Below are 23,576 nucleotides of genomic sequence, written 5' to 3'. Positions count from 1 at the left end.
TGAAAGTTGTATCAGCCTTTGTATGTCATCTGAAGCAGCCTCCAAGGATGTAATAAATTACTCTGTGGATTCGGTTTTTCTCTTGCCTTCTGGACCTATCAGTGTTGTTTGAAGTATCAATTTGCTCTTTAGTAAACTGGAGCTAAGTTCAGTAGGCAAGCTGTTACAACCAGGAAATGTCATTCACTACAATTGCTGCCACTAAATTAATAAAAGACTTTAAAATAATGCACTACATGGGATATAAAAACAGTTTATTTAATGCAGCATCCATTTCTTTTAAAAGTTATGATTCTAACTTTCTGATTTCTGTGTAAGGTTGTTATAACAATGCAAAACCATTTTGAAAAAACTTCCAAATGGAAGCTGGTATCTGAGATGTTTCATTAGAGAGTGGCTCATGGTTTTGGCACTTTGTTTCTGTTAAAAATTTAAAGGGGATACTGAGATTTAAAAGATTAGGGTCTTTAGTTTTCAGTAATTAAGTGGAACAATTTTGGCACCTGAAAGCTGATATTCCTTTGCTACTACTAAGAAAATGGAATCTGTTGCAGTTAGCCTGTTTTGAAGATTGTTACAACAGTTGCAAAGCCTAGATAGCTTTTTATAAGCAGATTTGAGAGGTGGGGTGCAGTAGCATGATTTTTATATTTAAAAACTGACATTTCTTTAGTGGTTTTGGGTGGGAAAAAAATAGAATGCCTTTCTTTTGCCTTGCTTTTCTATTCAGTGCCATCATAAAAATGATATATTGTGTTCTATCACGTGTCCTCCAACAGCAAGAATGGCACTTTAAACATCTGTAGATTAAGCCAGAGGGTAGGGAAGTGGTATAAATGGGGTAGAAAAAACCTTCAAAACCAAACATGTTAAAACCTTCTCCTGATGCTAACATTGCATTTTATGGACGACTAACATGTTTCAAAGTAGTTCAGCCACTTCCCTAAGTCTACCCACTCTGTAGGTCATCTGGAAACTTGGACCATTTCTTTTAAATGCAAAATGGACACTTTTTCAGAATATTCTACTAAACCCTAATAATCATCTTCTCCATGTTACTTGTAATATTTTTCAGTGTTCTAGGGAAATTTTACTGAAAACAGGGTATGGAATTGTGGGTTTTGTTTGCTTACGGTCTGTCAGGATCCATTCTGCTCTTTTTTTTTTCTTTTAGTACTACCTTTGAATGCCACTTGTGTGATCTGCTGAGGACACTACCTGTAGTGTGCCTTTCCAAAAACAGGATTTTCAGATGATAATTGCAAAGGTTACAGGTTTAGGCAGAAATGCATTTACATAAATCAAAGTTACAGACAAAAATTAAATGAGGACTGAGCCAATTAATCTAAAAAATCTTAAAAGGTAAGAAATTTGAAAACCTAATGGAGACCCTTAAGTTCCTGAAATTTTTTTCCATCTCAGACTCTTCCTTTCACAGAGAACATAGGAAAATTATGTTTAGCCACACAACATAGCAATTTCATCAATACTGTCTGAAAACATATATATAATTCCACTTTTCTTAAATATGCTTTTCCCGTATCTTCCAAGTGAGCAGTTTCTGCTGATGCATAGCAAGAGCCTACTTGTGTTCATAAAAGCTTTTTAGTTTACATAAAATGTATAACCACAGTGTTCCGCCTTTGACCGATAGAGCTAATTTTCCATTAAGATGTTGTCTAGCTAATCAGCTTCCAAAGAGACCTGGTGAGCTGACTGGCCCCAGTTACTAAAGCAGATGGCCCAGACCTATACTACTTCTGTTTCTAAAATAAATAGTGTTGAAAATCTTTATTTTCTGAACACTTTTCAGTTCCTTGTCATGCTCACACACATGTTTCTGGATTAGTTACAACTTCACCATTTTTTTCGGGTTCATCTTTCAGAAACTGCTCCACTTCAATAGAGTCCACCTTGGCATCTTCAGGAGTTTTGTTTTCAGATTTGTTTAATTCCTCTCTTTCTGCTGCTTCTTCTTTTGTATGTGGTTCTTCTGATTTTTTCTTAATGCAGAAGAAATTTCCCAAGGCCAATACAAGGGCTGAGGTGGTAACTTCAATTCCAGCAATAATGAAAACAAACATGTACCTCCCTGTTGCATCCAGGAGTTTTCCTGAAAAAGACAACATTCCAGATAATTAATAAAAGTTATCTTGCAGTGAATATTTTTCTGCTTTTAAAATTATTTTGACTCTCCTCTCTAGATCACCATGACTACCTAACCAAGTTTTTTGAAATAGGATTTAAATAAGTTTATAACAAAATATTTCTCAATTTTTCTGTTCAGTTTAACAGTCACTGACATTACATGACATCCCAAAGCACATACTCCACTGCCCACATGGAGGCATGCAGTTCATCTGAAATAAAACCAGCCTCACCTTCATAAGCAAGAGATCAAACACGTGCTTTCTATTTCAGAAAAAAAATGTGTGCATCCATGGATGGGATCTGTATCATCTCTATCATGATCTGATCATCATTACCTTCTTGCTCCCAATCTCATTTACCTTTCTACCTGGGCACTGCACTGTCTGCTTAAAATGTAATGGATTCTGACAGTAGTAAAGGTAAATTTTCACAGGACTCATTGGGTGTGAAAGAACAGGCAAGAGGATATGAAGGAAGTGCCTCTCCACACCTGAAGATCAGAGCAAGTAATACACAGTATTGGTTCTCCCATGAAGATGGTTCTGTCAAAATAAAAGTACTTTATGTTTTTAGTGTCTCGTATAAAGAGTAAACATGCTATGGCAGTGACCTGGTGGGTTGTGGGAGGGAAAATGTGTTTCAGTTCAGGGTCTGTAAAGTGTATGTTCTTTTATTAGTAATTAATTTGTATTTTGACTTCAAATTAATGAATTTTACTATTTTGTCATGTCCCCTTTTTCTTGGGTTGTGAGATATGCAATAGAAGCACTCTACTTTCCTTAAACCAATCCAGTTTTAGAGTCCTCCTTGCAAGACTTTTTTACTTCTTTCAGGTGTATTCTTTCCTCCTCCAAATCTACCATGGATATAGAGAAGGTATCCTAGTATTTCCCAAAGAAAATTGACTGGTTTCATATTCTGAATCCCAGTCAGCTATCTACCAATAAGAAGTTCAGTGCAGGCTTTCAGAGGAGAAATAGCATCTCCAGGTGGCAATTTAGCCAACTCTGAAATAGATCCAAGAAGGAAAAGGTTCATTCCATCCCTTCTCGGACCATCTCAGAGTGTAACTGCAGAAAGTGTTTGAAATGTGCAACATTAGCACAATCTGCATTTCTCAAGTGACTCACATCTCTTTCTTAGTTCCCTTATATTTTGTGTAAATGGATGCAATTGCATGCATTTTTAAATTCTGAACTAAATGGCATACTTACCAGCTGATGGTGGACCAATCAGAACAGCCATAGCTTCTGCCAGGAGCACTAAACCGATAGCACTGGAAAACTTCTGCGTACCGACAATAGCCATGAGAACTTCAAACTGAAGAGCACCTACCATTCCATAAGAAATGCCAAAGAAAATGCAAAAGACCACCAGACCACCATAATCAGCAGACATAGAACCCATGAGATCGGTAAAGCCATTAAAAATCATAGCAAAACTGAAGAGGTAGACACAGCGTGGTCTAACCCATTTAAGACCAGCTACCATTCCACAGATTGGGCGAGCAAAGATATCAATGAATCCCAGAATAGTCAGAAGAAAAGCTGCTTTGGTGTCTTGATACCCTAAATCCTTGGCATAACTCACAACAAACACTGGGGGAACAAAGAGGCCAAGCACCATGATAGATGCTGCTAGAGTATAGATTACAAAACCACCGTCTTTAAACACACTGAAATCCAGAAGTTTTTTCTTCACTTTCTTCTCAGCTGGCTCTTTGGTGGCTTCAGCCTTTTTGGGTGGCTCCAAAGGTCTCATTAGTGCTCCGCATACACAGCAGTTGAGCAGCATCCCACCCAGGATAAGGAATCCTCCTCTCCAGCCATACTCATGTTGTAGTATCTGCCCCAAGGGTGAGAGAGCACAAAGAAACACCGGACTCCCAGCAGCAGAGAGCCCGTTGGCTAAGGGCCGGCGTTTGTCAAAGTAGCGGTTTAACATGATGAGTGAAGGCTGAAAGTTTAGTGCCAAACCCAAACCTGTAGTAAAGGGTACATAAAAATGAATATGGGTCTACAATATCACTGTTAAAGATATTCTAATTACAGTTTTTATGACTCTTAAGAGAAAAGTTTTATTCCAAATGGACAAAAGAATCCTAAGATAACACAAAGTACTCTCCCCATATAGTATTCTTGATTACATGATTACTCATGATCTTGATTACTTCATGATTACACTTCATGCTATCAAGCATTCATAACAAAAATAAAAGACCTTTTAATTCCACACTTATCTGCCATCTTTTGAAAGCCCAGTTGGGTGATCCTGATGTTTCAGGTATTTTTCACTTATACAAAACTTCAGCCTAAAGCTAAGACTTAACTCATTTGCAGCAATGCACAGTACTTACCGGTAATCACACCTGCAGTTAGGTAGATCTGGACGATGCTCGTGCAGAAGGAAGCTATCACCATCCCCATGGAGGCAAAAAGGCCACCCACCAGCATGACAGGGCGACAGCCAAAGCGATTGACACATACACTGCAAAGTGGACCTTGGCAAGAAAAGCAAGTTACAGTTGCTAAGATAAACCAACTTTACAACTGATTTCATGACACTTTATATTTCTTTGGTGGACTTCAAAGTGTAGCATTCAAGGTTGGAATCAATGATCTAAAAGGTCTAAGGTCATTCCACCCTCAATAATTCTGACTCATTTTGAACTTTGTCCATACAACCAAGCCAATCAGGAAAAATATCCTTTCCTTTGTAGTCAAATACTTCAATTTTTTTGTCTTCTGAGTGAGTGCCTTGTGATTTCTCTTTTTCATCATCTTTAGCAACTACTGAGTTACAGAGACATAATTTGAAATCCAAGCTGGATGGGTTTAAGAAATCTTTTGATTTATGTGATTAATAGTAATTTCTCATTGGAATGCCTTATTTGCACCCAGGTAACGATATGCAGTCATGATACACATTGTAAATGGGTATAAGATTTACAAACTTAATTGTATGACATAATACTGTTTCAAAACCAGATAACCACTCACCTGTTCCATAAAGCATGGCCAACAGAATGGAAGAAATCCATGCAGTGTCGCTATATCCAATGCCAAATTCCCGGATAAGTTCTTTAAAGAAGACACTGACTGCCTTGGGAAAGGCATAGGAGAATCCTGTGATGATAAAACAGCCAAAAAGGACAGCCCAGCCCCAGCCTCCATCAGGGGCTTTAACACCTGATGGACCATCATCAGCCACTACTGCTCCCATGGTGAAGAAGCTTTTGTGTTCCCTAAGAAACAAAAAGCAATTAGTGTCTATAAAATTGCACTACCATTAAAACTAAGGCATGGAACTACTTAAAAGTCTTGAGGATGCAGTGCAATTGTAACTATTCCTTGCTTGAATTTAGTTCTTACAAAGCTTGCAAAAAATACATTAAAATGAGATGCACACAGCTAAGTTTTAAATTAATGGCTCCTCACAGCTCTCAGAGTCACAGCTGCATTTCACCCAAATCACTGTTTCATAAGAAAACTGAAGCCGTAACAGCACTTCAGGGGTGTGTCTGACTTGTTCACAAGTATGTAATAATTCCTGCATTAAAGTCTGCAGGATTTTTAATGGAAAACCTTGTTACATGAAGCTCCTCGCCTGTTCACTTAGGAGATCTGCTGCATCACAAGTGTTCTGTGGAATGGTGGGCTGATCACCGAGATTTTTTTTATTCCCCACTGAGGACAGCAGTACAGCCCTGATACACTGTTATCTTGAAAAGATAGAAAGATCCCTTTGAGATGATGATGAGCTATCATTTTTCACACATCAAGTAAGTTCGTAAGCTAAAGTGCAATGAAAATCTCCTTGAGCCATTTTTGTGCATGCTGGGAGTTAATAACTGAAGCAATGCTCAGTACAACTGCGTGCCTGAAGCAAATACTTTCTATTGTTGTTATTACCTAATCAATAAGAAAAAGTGATATTTAATAAATCTCGGCTCAAATGTATAAAGAATAGGAATAAGATGTAAAAATTAAGCACTTCAAGGGGTAGGAAGCATTGTCACATACTACTTCCAAGTTGTCAGAATATTTCATTTGGAGTGGAGGTTTAAAATGTTGGGGGAAGAGTTGGGCAGTTTTTGTTCGTTTCCATTACCCATCTAATAACAACACGACGTTAGTAGTAATACATGAGCATGCTTTGTTGAAAAATAGCAGCTAGCAATCTCTCCGGGCTGCTTATACAGTGCTGGATGGGGACATTCAGTGCCTTAAGGCATTTACCTCTGGGCACAGGCTGGGACAGTCTCCTTTACTGCTGTAAAAGCAGCTTCTGCAGACCTACAGCGCTGAACCCCGGTAGCAAACAACATCGACACAATATGAAGCGGAGAGTGGCTTTGAGAAAAACCACAGTTAAGAACTACTTGGCAGCGCACTTCTTCCTTCCAGAAGAGAACCGTCCAAGCTTTTCGCGGGGCCAGAAGTCAGCTCGGCAGCCGGCGCAGCGATCCCGGCTCCCCCGGCCCGCCGCGGCCCCGCGCGACCCCGCGCCGGCCCGGCCGCCGCACTGAGACGTGCGGGACGTGACTGGGGCGGGGGCGGGCGCTGCCCGCGAGCTGCGCGCGCGCGGGCGGAGCCGGGGCCGCGCCCTCGCCCAGCGCTCGCAACCGGGGTTGCCGGAACCCGGTGCTTTCACGGGAGAGGGAAACATCCTCCTTCCTGGCCGTTCCTGAGCGCTTCCATGCCCAGCAAAACAAACCAGCCTGTAAGAGATGCGTTCTGTTGCAGCTGCCTTATGGAAATTAGCATCTTTGCCATGAGGAACAGCCTTTAAAACGGTTTTATGTTTTGTTGTGATGAAAGAGCTAGACTACCAGAGGGAACCTGGCCTACTTTCCAGCATTTCATAAAAATAAGCCTGCAGGGAAACACACAGTAATATCGATTTACTCTTCTTTATATCATGTCTACTACCACATTTGGCTAAAAATCACCATAAACCGGCAAGCCCTATCTTCAAATACCATCCTTTCAAGAGTGGTTAACATTTGCAGACATATGCCTCAAAAACAGCTTTCTTAAAGGGAAGGGCTCCGAGAATTTGGATTTTTCAGCCTGCAGAAGGGGATGCTCCGGGGAAACTTTATTGCACCTTTCCAGGGCCTGAAGTGGCTACAAGAATGCTGGAGAGGGGCTTGTTACAAGGGAATGTAGTGACAGAACTAGGGGGAATGGCTTCAAACTGACAGTAGGTTTAGATTAGGTATTAGGAAAAAATTCTTTAGTGTAAGGGTGATGAGGCCCTGGGAAAGGTTGCCTAGAGAAGCTGTGGCTATCCCATCCCTGGAAGAGTTCCAGGCCATGTTGGACAGGGCTTGGAGCAACCTGGCCAAATGAAATGTGTTCCTGCCATGGCAGTGGATTGGAACAAGATTAAGGTCAAGATTTCTTCCAACCCAAACCACCCTCTGATTCTACAATCAGTGTTATCCATTTGCTTTTGTCCACTAATTGTTCACGTTAACACATTAAAATAAAAAGATCATTAACCAGAACTAAATGAACCCTGTCTCCATAAACACAGCAAGAATGCACTTCATCCTGTCATGGTGTGCCTTACTAGGCTAAGCCTGTATCCACCTCCTTAAGAAATAATAAGGAAGTAGTGCGGAGCTTTCTGTGCAAAATATAGAAACAAGGGGTACCACCTTTAGAAAAGGCAGGCTTGTGGTCGACCTGCACAGGTCAACCTGTGCAGAAAAAAATAAAAATCTCTTAAGATTTTGCTGCAGTGCTGGGATACCATCAAAGCCTGCTAAGATGGGACACTATTGCCTAACTATTTCAACAGCTTGCTTTGCTTTCTGCTTTTGCTAGCTCAGCTCTATTTAGAGGCAAAGGATTACATTTAGCTGCCTCAGTTTCTTATCTCCATAAAAGACATGATAGTATTGTCAATATTTATTCCAGATTCCTTCTGTCGTGAATGGGTTCTTGCTTTAGTAATGTGTAAAACAAAGGTAGCATCTGAGGTTTCATTTCCTGAGATTATCTTCTTGTTGTCATGGAAACTAACATAGACTCAGTTAGGAGGAAATACTAGTTAGCATTGTGGGTGGTGCGACGGTGTGATTTCTGGGATGATGTATATAGAAGGTGAACATTTGTATTATAAAAAGGAGCAGCTAGAAATGGCAAGAATCTATTATTTGTTTTTAGCCAATATTATTGGCAACATAGCTGTACTTCATGGTCAGCAGTATCAGTAGGAAGGACATTTATTAGCATGTACACTGACCTATATAGCTTGAGGACTTCCCGTTCTCAAGAATTAATTTCAAGAATTCTCAAGAATAATTTATTTCTTCTAACTATGGCTGAAATCTACACGACCTTAAATTTCTATGATACAAATAAAATATGGTTATCAAAAATAGAACATAAGCTTGCAAGTAGGGAACACAGTTCAACCTAGACTTCAGTCTGGAGCCCCACCCAGTTGAGAAATGTGTAACTACAAAATAAGGAAGATGGTATAAGCTGAGTAATGTAGAGATCCTTCTTCAGTTTTCTTATCTGTGAAACAAAGAAAATAATTATTCTCTCTTCATAGGGTGTTTGGGGTATAAATACATTGAAAAGCATAGGCTGTTCAATACTGTGTTAATGGAAGTTATAAGCTCCAGTATTTCTCCAAGGATATTAAAATCTAAGCAGACTAAACAAAATATGCGTGTTATTCTTGGTTTTACATGAGGATTCCTAAGACTAACCAACTCTACTGAATTTTTTCAGTAAATGATTCCTGAAAAAATATTTTTATTTTAATATACTCCAGACCATATTATATAGAACAACTACCCTTTGTATTGACATCACTGACATCTGTCTAATTCAGCATAACTTGAACTCTTTCCTTCTTTTCTAAAGTACAAATGCATATATCTTTAAATCAGATTTTATTACAACTCAGGTACTTCATAGAAGCCAATTAGACGGGCTACTGGTATAACCCACTAGTGCATTTCCTGTGGCTTATCTGCTTAAATATTAGCCAGTTGAAATATATGTTCATTCCAAAGGCTGCTGCAAACTTCTGTTGCCTACAAAATCATTACCATATTTACCAATGCCTATCCTTACCTCCTGTCCTTACTGCAAGGCCCACAGTGAATGCCACTGTCCCATTTTGGCCTCCTCCATTTCAACTGAGACAATTTCCCAGATCTGCTGCCTTTCTTAAGGGTTTGCCGGTTTTCTCCATTCTCTCATCTCCTTCTCAGAACTACTAGGATAATTCTGTGCAGTCTGTAGCTGCAAGTGATGTTCCATACCAAATCTTGACTATCAATCATTCTCCAGGTCCCATTTAGCCTCAAAACATCTAAACTGTTCATTGCTGCTGCACAGTGAGTAACATTCATCACAAGTAATTAGCAGACTGCACTGACAGTAAATTCACATTGCAATTTTATGTGTACCAGATAACACTAACCAGTCTAAATTCTATTACCTGGGTAAAGTCTTTTATAGGGAAAGTTGTGACTATTTATTTGCTTGTTTTATTTTATATCATGAAAATGTTAGAGCCCTGCTCTTCACATTATTTAGGAAAACAAATATACTAGTCCTATTACAATAGTATTGTCAACCTCCAGAGTCATTGTATCCATATCAAATGCCCAGTTTCTGGAGAAGTGGATTTATTTTGCTAAAAGTCTGTGGGTTTTTTTACCACATCCATTACCTTAAGTTCTTTATGTCAGCATCACAGCAGCACCTTAACACCAGAGAGTACATGCGCTTTTCTGTGTTCACAGAAAGGTGACAAACATGCCTTCAGTTGTATTGCAGTTATCTGACTGTTTTCCATATGCTTTCAAAAATATAAGTTGCAGAATCCCAACTTCACCAAGGAACAACTTACAATTCATTTTCACGTATCATGAAAATTAATTTCAGTCCTGCAGCTGTGATGGCTTTGCAATGTTATTAGAAAAACATAAATGCTTAACAATTGCTTATAGTGGAGAAGTGTCCTTATATTGCTTAGTATAAAACAAAAAAGTTACAGAGCTAGATGAATACCAGTTAAGGGTCTAGTCCTGTCACCAGCTGGGCATCTGCATTTATTTTTGCAAAATACCCTGAAACTTTTCTAATGTATAAAGTGCTTGCATGCACATGCACTGTATCTCAAGCTAGGTGAGCACGTGTAGCTGAATACAGTGAGAAAAGATCATCTGGCTCAGAGGTGTCATTTTACAAAATCTCTGGACTGTGCAGCTACATAATAGGGTGTCATACAAAAAGACAGGCAAATCGCTACTTCAGACACAATTTAAAACGCCACGTTTTTATTTCTATAATATACCTTGAGTTATACTTCTGACTGAACCACAAGAGGGTACTGAACTAATAGATTCTGATTTGCATTTTAAAACGGCTGCCACACGACTTCCTCTGAAATAAACACTGCAAAACCGTACATTATTTGAATTGAACGGTTTGACAAGAGGAGTGCATTTCCACTACTGCTAACGGTCTGCGCCTGTGAGGAAGCTGAATTACTGAAATTCAACTCCACCTTTGTGCGCTTTTTCTTCTCTCCACAGAATTGCTTAGAGGGCAAGCCGCAGACCCCTCCAGGCGGATTGCGAGCAGCATCACAAAAAGGTTCTTTCCCAAGAGATGGAGAGGGGCTGCGGCGGCCGCTGCGTGGGAGGGGGTGTGGGGGACAGAGGGGTTGGGAATGCAACGGTGGCGGTGTCGCCACGGCCACGAGCGCTCGCGCGGCGCTCCGGGGCGGGCACGTAGCCGGCGCAGCCGAGACGGCTCCGCCGAGTGCCTGGCTCAGAGCGGCGGCCGATTCTCACCCAGACCAGAGACGTGCCGCGCAATCCCGCGCCCGGGCGCCCCACCGTTCTTAGTGTGATTGCTGAGCCCAGGAACGGAGTTCACGCTCTGGGCTGCGACGATGTCCTTATGAGGGAACAGTCCCTCAGACTGCTCGTCGCTCGCTCTGACGGACCTGAACGGTCACCACTATGACAAAGAACTCCGAAATTCACCTCCCATGGCTCGACACTGAAACAGGAGGTGAGCAATAACGAAGAGATCGCGGAGGCGAGGCTTTCGCAGAGACCCTCGTCCCCCAATAATGGATGTGAGGCCACGAATGGCGGAAACAAAGCTCGAGCTGGCGGGCGTCCCACGAGCCACCGGCAAGGCACAGTACGTGCCCTCGGGCGGGCGGCACTACGCGCCCAGGCGTGACCCGGACGCCAGCGGGGAAGCCGGAGCCAGCGCTCCCTCGTAGAGGGCAGAGCGGGGCTCAGCGGCCAGCACCGCTCAGCGCCCGGACAGCGCTTTCAGGTCGGTGGCTCCGAGGACTTTGGCGAGCCATTCAGCAACGCGGGTTTCCCTACGAAGAGGTGCGCCCGCGTGGTCCCGTGAGCGAGGAGAAACGCAGCGGGCGGGACGGAGCCCCCCGACCCTCGTGGGGTGGTGCCAAGGGGTACGAGGACAGTCGGCGTCTGTGCCCACGTCCCCATCGGCGCCCAGAGCAGACTCTGGGCAAGGGATGAAGCCGCGATTCCTACACCGCGCTTTGCCCAAAGCTTGGGCGGCGCTCGGGCGCATCTGCTGGCCCGGAGAGCCCCACGCAGAGAAGCGCCCTCGTTCAGCCCGGCGCTCTGGGTTCGGCTCACCGGGCTCTGGACCCCCCAACCCCGCAACATCACGCACGACGGCTCCGCCTCAGTACCTGAGTCACGTCCCGCGCCTCAGCGTGAGGATGCCCGCGCTCGCGCCGGAGCGCAGCCCCGCTGTCCCCGTGTGCCCACGCAGACCCGCCCCAGGTCGTCTGGTCCCGCCGGCGGGTCCGCGCTGCTCGCCCCGCCCTGCTGCGCGGGGCGCGCCCTGGGTCCTATCGCCTCCTGCCGCCTGGGACCCTCCCTCCGCTCCGCTTCTTCCGCGCAGAGGCCCCGGCCGCGGGCGGCGCTGGCTCGGAGCGCGGCCCCGGGGCCTCACAAGGCTCCAGCACAAGCTTTGCGCTGCTTGCGTGGAGTGCAACGCAGGGCTGGATCCAGCCGGCGTGGGTGCTGCCCTGGCTGTCCGGAGGAGCAGGACCTGAGCAGTGGACTCCAACTTATGAATGGATTTCTGCGTTTGACGTTTGTTCTGTACTGCCGTTTCTGTTTTCCTGGGAGCGATCATAGTTTCTTCGTTGTCTCCTGCTATGAGAATTACTCTAATGAGCTTCCTTCCTTCATTTGTTTTCTTCTTAGTAATTTTGAGTGTGATATTGTGCATTCCGTAGACAACCCTCAGGCTTCCCTCCTCATCCTTTACCAAAGGACAACTCCCTGTAAATATGATTTCATAACATACTCCTCCTTTTACATCAGGAATGAGCTTTCTGCACTTATCTCTTGTGACTCAACTGCGATTCATACAAATGTTGGATTACAAAACTGAGTATGTGCTGATATTGCCATTTAGAATCTATGAAAGTTGTGGTGGCATTCTCAAGTGCACTACAGAAAGTAGCATTCCTATGGGACCCGGGTGTTAGGAAATTCAGGAGTAGGTGCTCCATTCTTTTGTGTGCTTCTAGCATGTAATACAGTATGTAGGGTAGTGACACCACACCTTAAATCCTTAATTCGGTTTTCGGCCCCTCACGACAAGACAGATATTGAGAGGCTGAAACGTCCAGAGAAGGGCAGCAGAGCTAGGAAAGGGTCTAGACCTCAAGTCTGATGGACAGTAGCTGAGGGAGCTGGAGAGACTCAGACTGGAGAAAAGGAGGCTCAGGGGGCCCATGACTCTCTTCAACTCTCTGAAAGGAGATTGTACCAAAGTGGTCATCTGTCTATTTTCAGAGGTAGCAAGTGATAGAACAAAAGGAAATAGCCTCAAGTTGTTCCAGGGGAGCTTTAGATTGGATATTAGGAAACATCTCTTCTTCAAGCAGGTTTCCAAGCATTGGGATGGCATGTCCAGGGAAGTGATGGAGTCACCATCCCTGAAGGTTAACAGCTGGACTTAATGATCTTGGAAAAAAAATATTTTGCGATTGAAATGATTCTATGATTCCTATAACCTATGTGGAGATACACAGAGGTAGGGTTCTAACTAGAAGAGAATAGGTGGGATCCAATGTTGTCTTTTGAGAACTGTGATTTTGCACAGATTAGCAGCTTCCAATATTTTAAAACCTACTTGCTGAAATCATGTGATACCAAACTTATCTGTTTGGGGCACTATTGAATCACTGGAAGTCATCAATTAGTCATTTGGAGAACTAACATTCATTTAACTATGTGACTAGGGGCTAATTGAAGGTGCATTGGAGAAGATGACAGCTAATTTGAAAAGGGGGGTGCAGGGATGAGGAAGGGTTGCAAAAGATAATGTGGTTAATAGGTTAGGCAATGGCTAATATAGAGATGTAAAGAATGTCAGCAGCCAGAACACTGTGTGCACTTAGACATTCGGCTCTTATGTGTTGATTCTGATGAGTGCTCTGAGGGGCCCACCGCACAGTATAAATTATGCTGGGACTTGCACTATAATTTCATGTGTTCAGATGTAGAAAATCGTTTGAAGCCCTTTTTCACCATTGTATTTTAAACCAAAAGTGTTTAATATAAATAAATCAACTAAATCCCTTTAGTAATTGCAGTATTCTGCAATTGTAATTTGAGATTATAATTTGTTAAATAGAACTTGCTTTATTTCAAAAGTCGAATTATTAGTTCTGAATCCAATTTTCATTAGTTGTTACTGGTGAAAATAAACCTTTCTTTAACTGCTATGCAGCTAGGACACACAATTCTCTTCTGATGATGTAAGAAAAACACATGTAAGAACTACTGATAATACTCTATCTTCTCTAAATTGGTGTATTTCAGCTATCATTTTGGTGCAGCATTCAAGTTTCTGGAAGGCAAAAGCTGTTTATATGATCTAGAAAACAGAAAAGTGACAGAACACTACAGGAAGTCTGCCTCATGATTTTCAGACAAGCAAGTCATCTAGAGTGACTAGGGGAAAATCATGCTTTAGGCTTGCCTCATGTATTATGTGTTCGTCTGTCTCACCTAGAGCGTGTAAGGCAGTTTAGTTGATGGATATAGTTTTTAATAATTAAGTGCCTTGGTAGCAGAATGTATTTATTTGTTCTGCATGATATTGTGTTGCAGTTGGCCTGAGTTGGTTTTATAAGCTTTTTTAAGTTTTTTCACGTTGCAGTGGGAGTCTGGAGCAGATGGGAAGTTTGATCACATTCCTAAGGGCTGTACTTGAAAAAGGCCAAGAGTCTCCTTCCTGATCTCTGCTAAGGAGAAATTGTTTCATGCTAAACAGTAAGATAAACAACATGTATAGGAAGACAAGTGAATGAGAGAGTGAGATTTCAGAGTTTGGGACAAGTACTAGCTGTGTTTTGAGAGAAGGAGGTCTCACTAAACGAGAGCGGCGCTGCAAAGGAGCGTGCCCGTACTCTCACGATGGGAGAGGAGAGTGCTGTGTGAGAGTAGTGAGGACAGAACGGGGACAATGCGCTGTGGGGCTCCTGGAACCGAACGCAATGCGAGGAACCGAGAAACGCCGGCTGGCTGAGCAGGAGAGGAGACAGACGGGGCTGCTGCCCCGAGCGAGGGCCGGAGGGGAGGCGGCTCGCAATGGCGAGTGGGGAGCGGCAATGGCGAGTGGAGGAGCGGCAATGGCGAGTGGGGAGCGGGAGCGGCGAGTGGGGGAGCGGCAATGGCGAGTGGAGGAGCGGCAATGGCGAGTGGGGAGCGGGAGCGGCGAGTGGGGGAGCGGCAATGGCGAGTGGGGAGCGGGAGCGGCGAGTGGGGGAGCGGCAATGGCGAGTGGGGGAGCGGCAATGGCGAGTGGAGGAGCGGCAATGGCGAGGGGGGAGCGGCAATGGCGAGTGGAGGAGCGGCAATGGCGAGTGGGGAGCGGCAATGGCGAGTGGGGAGCAGGAGCGGCGAGTGGAGGAGCGGCAATGGCGAGTGGGGAGCGGCAATGGCGAGTGGGGAGCGGGAGCGGCGAGTGGGGGAGCGGCAATGGCGAGTGGAGGAGCGGCAATGGCGAGGGGGGAGCGGCAATGGCGAGTGGGGAGCGGGAGCGGCGAGTGGGGGAGCGGCAATGGCGAGGGGGGAGCGGCAATGGCGAGTGGGGGAGCGGCAATGGCGAGTGGGGGAGCGGCAATGGCGAGTGGGGAGCGGCAATGGCGAGTGGAGGAGCGGCAATGGCGAGGGGGGAGCGGCAATGGCGAGTGGGGGAGCGGCAATGGCGAGGGGGGAGTGGCAATGGCGAGTGGAGGAGCGGCAATGGCGAGGGGGGAGCAGGAGCGGCGAGTGGAGGAGCGGCAATGGCGAGTGGGGAGCGGCAATGGCGAGTGGGGAGCGGGAGCGGCGAGTGGGGGAGCGGCAATGGCGAGGGGGGAGCGGCAATGGCGAGTGGGGGAGCGGCAATGGCGAGTGGGGAGCGGCAATGGCGAGTGGAGGAGCGGCAATGGCGAGGGGGGAGCGGCAATGGCGAGTGGGGAGCGGCAATGGCGAGGGGGGAGCGGCAATGGCGAGTGGGGAGCGGGAGCGGCGAGTGGGGGAGCGGCAATGGCGAGGGGGGAGCGGCAATGGCGAGGGGGGAGCGGCAATGGCGAGTGGAGGAGCGGCAATGGCGAGGGGGGAGCGGCAATGGCGAGTGGAGGAGCGGCAATGGCGAGGGGGGAGCGGCAATGGCGAGTGGGGAGCGGCAATGGCGAGGGGGGAGCGGCAATGGCGAGTGGGGAGCGGGAGCGGCGAGTGGGGGAGCGGCAATGGCGAGGGGGGAGCGGCAATGGCGAGTGGAGGAGCGGCAATGGCGAGGGGGGAGCTGGCAGCGGCCCCAGTAACGGCGGCGCCTGGAGACGGGCCCGGCCCCGCCCGCCGCGGCTCAGCACAGGGCCGGGGCCTGCGGTCGTGAGGGCTGTGCAGGTTCGTGCCCGCAGGGGCCGAGTCGCCTCCGGGTTACTCTGGGCGCAGGGCTGTGCAGGTTCGTGTCCCCCGGAGCCGAGTCGCCGCAGGGCTGCTCCCTCGGAAGGCGGTGCGGGCGCGCAGCATCCCTGCCGTGCCGCACCTTGCCCTCCGGGGCTCCCGGCGCGCCGCCTGCGCATCTCGCGCCCCGTTCTCTCTCTGAGCACCCACTCTCCTTTTGCTCCCTTCGCTCTGAGTGCCTCTCTTGTGCTGTCCCTGGCTCCAAAGCATTATCTTGTGCTGCTTTCTACTGCCTTCGTTGAATGGCATTGACCTCCACAGTCCGCCTGCCGTCTGCTCTTCTGCCGCAGAACCTCTGACCCTCAGGTCCCTCCAGGGAATCCCTTCTTGGCTCTGCTACCTGCCAGCCGCTAGCTCGGGTGGTCGTGTTAACTTTCGCCAACACTCGATTGTCTTTTCCTCCATCTGTGCACTTCAAATTTAGTTAATCTTTTTTAACTGTGGGAGTCACCTGATGCATTTGGAACAGCTGTAGCTGAAAGTGCGATGCAGAAAGAGCAGATATTTCAGTGTTGCATGTTATAGGCAGGGAGGCAGTACTGTTCATGAATATCCACCATAGTATCTTTTTGAAAAGTCATCTCCTTACCCACATGAAGAAGATATTACTTAGATTATCTGTGCATGGTAGCATGACTTGAACATTGTCAACGACAATCAGAATATGAAGAAAAAGTACTATTTCAATTAACTTAGGGATAAATATGAAATCTTGGCCAGCAGAATTAGAAGACCATCAGATCATCATGTCCTTTAGCACGGTTTGTTTCCAGGATTATATACTTGGGAAGAGCAAGCTTTTTTATACTTCTCACATCCAATGATCAGTGATTCATTTTTTGATCCTAGAGAACTAGAGTTGTCCAGATTGTTTGTGAACAAAAAAGTTATTTAAATTATGACATTCTTTAGCATAGAGGTATTGCATTGCATTTTCTGGTCTGAAAAACTCTTTTTCATTGAAAGAGATTAAAGAGCCACTATTTGAAAGGCATGCTTGTTTGATTTGTTCTCTACATCCCTGTGCTTATTCAGAAATGATTATTTGCAACCAGTGACACAGAATAATACTGTACAGTGAAAGAAGCAATATCTCTGGAGAGAACTGGACAGAAATAATATTTTTTAAAGCATCTATACTGCTTAAAAACAACGTTGTTCTTTTTTCTTCTACAGAATTTATAATTAGATACAAGGCAAATATGAAAAATAAACAATAAGAAGAGGTGGATGTGAAGCAAGTAAAGGGTTTTGCCTCTATAAGCATAGGCTCTCTGTTGGTTGTTTCCTTTTTAAACTAAAAGACAAATTGGATACAGCAGTTAATATTGTTAATAAAAGAGAAGGCTGAACTGTGCCTTGACTCATCATATATCAAAGATAAGAGAAATACGTGTGCAGCTCACAGGGTGGAAGGAATAAACACTTATTCCTGGAGTTCTGTCTGAAAATAATTTTTGATTAATGTAATTACTGTCTTCAGGAATAACAGTCTCTTTGGGAAAAATGCTGTAATCTGTGCTGGATCCAACTGCATTTATAATGTAGAGATGGCTGAGTAAGTTTTAATATTTATTTATTTATTTATTGTAGGTAGGTAGGTAACCTGGGCAAGACTCTGCAATTCATCAAAGGTTACTGAATGATTGATGTTAATGTGGTGTATATACAAATTCACTTAAAGCCAGTTCAGGAGTATTGTATGGAACATATCCTTTGGGAATGGAAGGAGGAGTCTGAGTCTCTTAAACCCAGTAAGTGTCTCTTTATCAGGCTGAGCCGGATACTGATCACAGTACAGCAATCATTCTTCTAATCTGCCTTGCCCTTAAGGGTTTGGGGATGAACAAGGGAGGTGTAAACAATGCAGTCTACACTGAGACAGCACATCTGATAGACTTGTTTGTATACCTAAGTGCTGGCTATAGGATTCTGATTACTTCAGGCAAAGTGTAAATTTATAAGCAAAAATCCTGCAGAATATGAAAGTGAATATGCATTTAGCTGTTTGTTACTCCAGTTTTAGTTCAGAGTTTTGTCTCTCTAAGTATTCTTTGATCAGTCTTATCTACTCAAATGCAATGGTCATTCAGCTACACAAAAACATGTAATATAGAGTTGAAAGTAAATAGAAAGTTGCAGAACAGCATGATAGCAATCTAGGTTCGTTTGGCTATGTGACAGGCTACAGCAAATCTGTTAAGGCTTTAAGGGATTAATGCAGAGCTTCAAAGGTTCAGTGTATCATTAGAGAATTTATGGTCCTGGTAGCAGTATCAGCTCCTCAAGATTTGTTTGAAATCCTGACATTACTGGTATTATTCCACTGGACCTAAGAGAAACTTTTTTGTTGATAGCAATCGAAAATATTGGGAGAGGAGGGGAAAAAATGCAGAGCTGCTTCTATTTTAAAATGTATCAAAAAGATCAAATTTTTGCTGGTCAGCCCTTGTTTTGCAATTTTTTCCTTATGTAACAGAAATTTTAAATGAGGAGGAACTCAGTTATACTTAAGTGGAGGTCTTGCACTACTTTTCATCAGATCCTCTGTGATCTGTATGCTACTAACATTTGAAGGATTGTTTTGGGAAATAACATATACTGTTAGAATTGGTTTCCACTAGCTTATGAGAAAAAGATGTTATTGTGCCCGTTTCTTTAGGAAATTACAGCATCCTCTATTAGTAGTTACATGCTATTGTTCCAAAAGTTTTACATGTGGATCCCCCATGCTTCTTAATGTAAATTTATTTTTGTTTACAGCTCTAGGAATAGTCACATAGATCATCTGCATGAGGATTATGTGAACCTGAAACTTCACATGGAGGAAAAGATTCAAGAACTGGAAGATGCTGATGTCGAAAACTGGTATAAGAATGTTGAACAAGCAATGTTTTATTGCTCCAGTGCCCTCTAACAATAATTTTTAAAATATTTTTTTAAATTAGCACATTATCATTTAGCATTACTATAGTTGTATAAGCTCTTTTTTTGCCAGTTGTTTTATTACTCTAAAAATTGATTACATTTGTAATTACAGTTCAGAAAATTATGCCTTGCTTGTGTGGTGGCTGTTGCTCTGCTTATTTGATAGCTGCCCCTTGTAAGGAATTGCTAAGAAAATGTTTATGTGAAATTGTGTAAGATTTTTTTACGTAGCAAGCACACTGCTGAATTCGTTAACCTTGAAACTACAGGAAAGGTCAGCATCTGGAAAGCAGAGGTAGCCTTAGGCAAGGTGGATAAATGTACACTGTTTATCATATTCCTAATTACAAGGTTTTTTTCCCCCTTCTGCTTCTTATATTCCTATCATTCCACCATAAAAGGTGGTGAAATTTAGTCTTCAACTGTGATACCCTGGGGAGGCATTATACTACCTCTTCTTATACAACAAACTTTAAAGAACAACAAAACTTTCCTTCTTGGGCTTCGTATAAAAATGTATTTGATATTGGAATTACTTTAATAATTTACACCTGAGTGTGTTTAGTTGTTAAAACTACAGCACTTAATTTTTGTCCTGTCAAGCAAATCAATATATAATATAAATGGCAACACCTCCCAGTCCAAGTCTCGCTGCCCTCAGAATAGCAGTCCTGCTGAAATAACAAATCTGCATCCAGGACTCTCTTTCTCAGGGGCTTCCCAAAGGCAGTTTATGAACCTACCTGAAGAAGTAGGAGAACCTGAAGAATGTTTGATAACTCGCTTGGTTTGGGAGTTATGGTACATCCTGTGGTTGAACTGCAATGATAAAGCTGATTAGCTGCTGTACACATGCCTAAGGCTGCAGTATCTAACACACATGATTTCTCTTACTGCTGGAAAAGGAAAAAATTATCCCCATTGCTTAAGCTTACAACCAAAGAAGCACATCTTCCATGTTTGCCACTGGATCTCCTGCAGTTATTCTCCCTAATCTAACATGATTGTGCATCAATTAGACAAAATCCCTTGTGATCTCATTCTCTTGGTATTAGTTGTAGTTTATCAATTTAATTCCTCAAAGTAGTTTCTCTCAACACTTTTTAAAATACTTCATCAGTTTAGCCACTGGATGGCAGCTCATTGCAGCAATTTAGTTTTCTGGAAAATCTGTAGCTTCTTTATGAACAGTTTTTCACGCACTTACAAAACATAGGCAAGAATTTCACATTTATTCGTTGATATCTTTGCTGGTGTCTTTAATTTTCATGTTTTGGAGCAACTTGCAACGTTACTTCGGGAGATTTTCACAGTAGAATGTACATTCTGTAGTACTGTTCTTACTTGGGTTTGATACGTAAAGTCTTCTAACAACAGGCTTTTGTTTTCCCAAGTATGAGAAACAATATTACTGTTTTTGTTCTTTTCCTCTAAATTAAAATTCAATGGCTATAAGGGTGGGGGTGGGGGGTGGGTGGAAGAAGTCTTTTCCATAGCATCCTGTCTCCCAGCAGCCCTCTTGTCACTTCAGGGTGGAAAACATGGTAGTATTTTTCTAGCAGCTTTTCAGTAAGGCTCTAGTTTCTTGATTCTGTAGTAGTTCTGCAAGTATACATTTTAAAAGGCCTCTTGACATCAGCCATATCTTTCCCTTCTAATAGTACTGAATTGTTTTGCTTAACTCAAACAAAAAGCTTAGACTAGGGTATGATGTACCTTTACGTTTTTTTCATGGGATTTCATAATGACTACTTCTTATGATGTTTCTATTGTCATTCTGCAAAACCAGAGGAAACTAAATTTTTATCACCAATAGATCCATATGTACATGCATGTGCACATAAGAAGATGGATGTCCTCACAGCTTATAGTAGATTGTACACTATAATCAATATCCCTTTATTCTTGTGCTTAGAATATACATTTAACTTCTGTTAGGATATTTCCTTTTATATTCAAAAAATAAAAAAAAGAAGATAAATAAAAAATACCCATAACTTTTAGCACTGGGGAGATATAGCATATTTCTGCTACTCTAGAAGTCAAAATAAGGTTATTTCTGTGATGCATGGTATTTAACATATTACAGGTGCTTGGATGGCTATACAAAAGGAATTGAACTTTAACTTCTATAAGATGGCGGGGAGGGGTTTGTAAAACAAGGGTTTTTTTCTCTCTTCTTTTCCCAGCGGTTATGAAATCTGATCTTATTTTGCAAGGGATACTGTTTGGCTGGTTTGTTTTTTAAATTCCCCTTTGCTGTACGTGTTCTATCATAGACCAGATAATAGGTTTCATTCAGCACAGTCTGATTCTTCTTAGAATGGAGAAAGATTATGCAATGATTAAACTTCAGTACAGTGCTTGAAAGGTCTGAGACAATCCAATGTTTCTATCAGGACCATTGTTGTAGTGTTACCTACCTGTTACTCCCTTTGTAGGAAGTGCTTGCTGCATTTGATGTGGGAATTAAAAAGAGAGAATATGAGTTTCACAAGCACATTGTGAAAATTGAAAAGAGTTATCTAGTTCTGTCCCATGAAGTTAAGATATTTTAAGCTGTTACCCTTGACTCACAGAATGAATGAGTGTATTATAATCTAAAAAGTCATTCCTGCGTGAAACACATGTAAAGATGACTGTTGTTTTTGCTGTTTTCTTCCACCTATGTGGTGAACTGTTTCCAAGATAGCAGGAAGCATGGATATTTGTGGTATGCATTCATAGTGACTGGGTTTTTCCTATGCTACCAAAAACTGCATATAGGTATTTGAAAGACCTCTGTCATCCTTCCAAGGCTAGTAATCAGGAATTCACCCTTCAAAAATCTCTGTATATGCAGTGTTCACTAATCAGCATCCAGGATTACTTGGATTGTTCTTTGATGCCCATGTCCACTTGCTTCAGTGATGTTGTAATTGATACCTTAATAATTTGACAAACTGAGTTATGTCGGTAGAGGGGGAAAACCCCTCACATTAAACCAACTGATACCATGGAGGAAAACAGACAGGCTTTCAGGAAGAGGGCTTGCATACCTAGAAGTTTGTCATCTTTTTACAGCTGTGTTGGTTTTTGTGTAATAAAATAAATTTTAAAAAATTATAATTATAAACTTTACCTTTAGGGTAGCAAAAGGTTACCTGGCCATTAGTGGATTCTTACCTCTTGAATGTTGCATGACAGGAGTTTAGTTTCTGGTTTGGTTTATTTGTCTTGGGTGTTCTTTAAAGGACACTGCTATAATAATGGATCTAAAACCACTTTATCCTATTGCAGTCCTGACTATTAAAGGTTGCATGACCAACTGCTGTTCAGTCAGCAAGGACCAAAGAACCATGACTACATGTATACTAATTAAATGTAAATCTGTGCATGTTGCTTACTCTGTGTCATGCAGTTCAAACTCTGATGGCACTTCAGAAGAAACCTTTGATCTTTGCAATTTTCTGACCTGAGTTCTTGATTAGAGATCTGTATTAGTTTCTAACACTTGCACCTTCTATCGCCTTCTATACTCTGTTTTCAAGGTATATAAATGGAACAGCCTTTTAGCCTAGAAAATTTACCCTGACAATGCAGCAATTTTAATTCCTAGCTCTTTTGTATCTCATTTTTACATATCTGCAAAAAAGAAATGTACTCTGGATGGAAGTACTGAGAGCAGTATTGATATTGGAGGGCAGTTTATGCTGCTTGAGCTGAGGTGACCTCCAAAGCTGATTCTAAATACCGATACAGATGGATCCTCAGACACTATTGAGCTCTAAGCAATTAAAATGCTTTTGTTCAGTAAAATGCTGAGAGTAGAATAAAACAAAATAAAATAGATAATTTGTAAAATAGAACAAGGAAAGAAGATGAGGACAATAAACAAAGCTGGATTAAATGGAACAAAACCAGACCTAAACAAAACAAAACAAAAAACCTCCACAAAACATCTTCAGTATTTATGCTGCTGAAATCAACAGCTTTGCTCTGTGTATCACAGGTCTAAACAACAACTGTCTCTGGCAACTGAGCGAGAATGGATTCTGAAGCAGAGTAAAATGCAAACAGAACTGAGCTGGCAGCAGCTCTGTGAGATTGCTGAAAGTAATTGGTGTCAGAAATCAGAGGATCTAATACACAGCCTGTCTTCATCAAAAGAGGAGGTGAGAATTTCAAATTATCACTGTTTAAGAATCATCTATTGCAGAGAGAGCTATGGAGTCTTCCCACCATGGTGTTTTTCAGGGAAATATCTCTTTAGCCTTCTTTCAAAAATCTATTAAACAGTAATTCTGTATTGTGCGCAACAATTCATCACATGTATTTTATCAGAGACCAGATTAATTTTTATGATCAATCTCTAATTGCGGCTTTTTCTCCCTTTCCATGTAGTCAAGTTGGCTTGAGAGATGTTTTACCTTTACCATTGTAGCAGAAGAAGAAAGATGTCTCTTAGAGCATGTGGGCAGAAAGAATTTCAGATCATAGTACCACTTGA

The 23,576-nt window shown here is 42.8% G+C and overlaps 2 protein-coding genes across 4 annotated transcripts in view; one reads left to right on the top strand and one right to left on the bottom strand.

Moving 5' to 3' along the window:
* Positions 1 to 23,576, top strand: part of LOC306810597 (casein kinase I) — a 67,452-nt gene that overhangs the window by 28,469 nt on the left and 15,407 nt on the right. Inside the window, exons 1-3 of one of the 3 annotated variants that reach the window (XM_079323337.1) lie at positions 16,002 to 16,099; positions 18,923 to 19,027; positions 23,079 to 23,241. In XM_079323337.1, the coding sequence (XP_079179463.1) occupies positions 18,981 to 19,027; positions 23,079 to 23,241 (210 nt within the window). In that variant the 5' untranslated portion in view covers positions 16,002 to 16,099; positions 18,923 to 18,980. Of the gene's footprint in view, positions 1 to 16,001; positions 16,100 to 18,922; positions 19,028 to 23,078; positions 23,242 to 23,576 lie in introns of those variants that run through there. The other 2 variants (XM_079323336.1, XM_079323340.1) reach the window with 2 other exon arrangements.
* On the bottom strand, positions 240 to 11,997 carry SLC16A3 (solute carrier family 16 member 3). The gene is made up of 5 exons (XM_079323343.1): positions 11,875 to 11,997; positions 5,151 to 5,395; positions 4,508 to 4,651; positions 3,366 to 4,133; positions 240 to 2,113 (listed from the first exon to the last, which is right to left on the bottom strand). Exons 2-5 carry the CDS (start codon positions 5,371 to 5,373, stop codon positions 1,827 to 1,829), a joined length of 1,422 nt encoding a protein of 473 aa, XP_079179469.1. The 5' UTR covers positions 5,374 to 5,395; positions 11,875 to 11,997; the 3' UTR covers positions 240 to 1,826.

Source organism: Erithacus rubecula (genome assembly GCF_903797595.1).
Source record: "Erithacus rubecula genome assembly, chromosome: 20".
Classification (NCBI taxonomy): Eukaryota; Metazoa; Chordata; class Aves; order Passeriformes; family Muscicapidae; genus Erithacus; species Erithacus rubecula.
Note: the sequence above shows the minus strand (reverse complement) of the source record. Positions and strands in the feature narration are given on the sequence as shown.

Excerpts from the sequence above, each read along its gene's own strand:
- SLC16A3 (XM_079323343.1), bottom strand. The coding sequence starts at position 5,373 with ATGGGAGCAGTAGTGGCTGATGATGGTCCATCAGGTGTTAAAGCCCCT. Across the intron at positions 4,652-5,150 it reads GGCCATGCTTTATGGAACAG|GTCCACTTTGCAGTGTATGT; the intron begins GTGAGTGGTTAT and ends TTTCTTGCCAAG. Across the intron at positions 4,134-4,507 it reads AACTGCAGGTGTGATTACCG|GTTTGGGTTTGGCACTAAAC; the intron begins GTAAGTACTGTG and ends CCTTTACTACAG.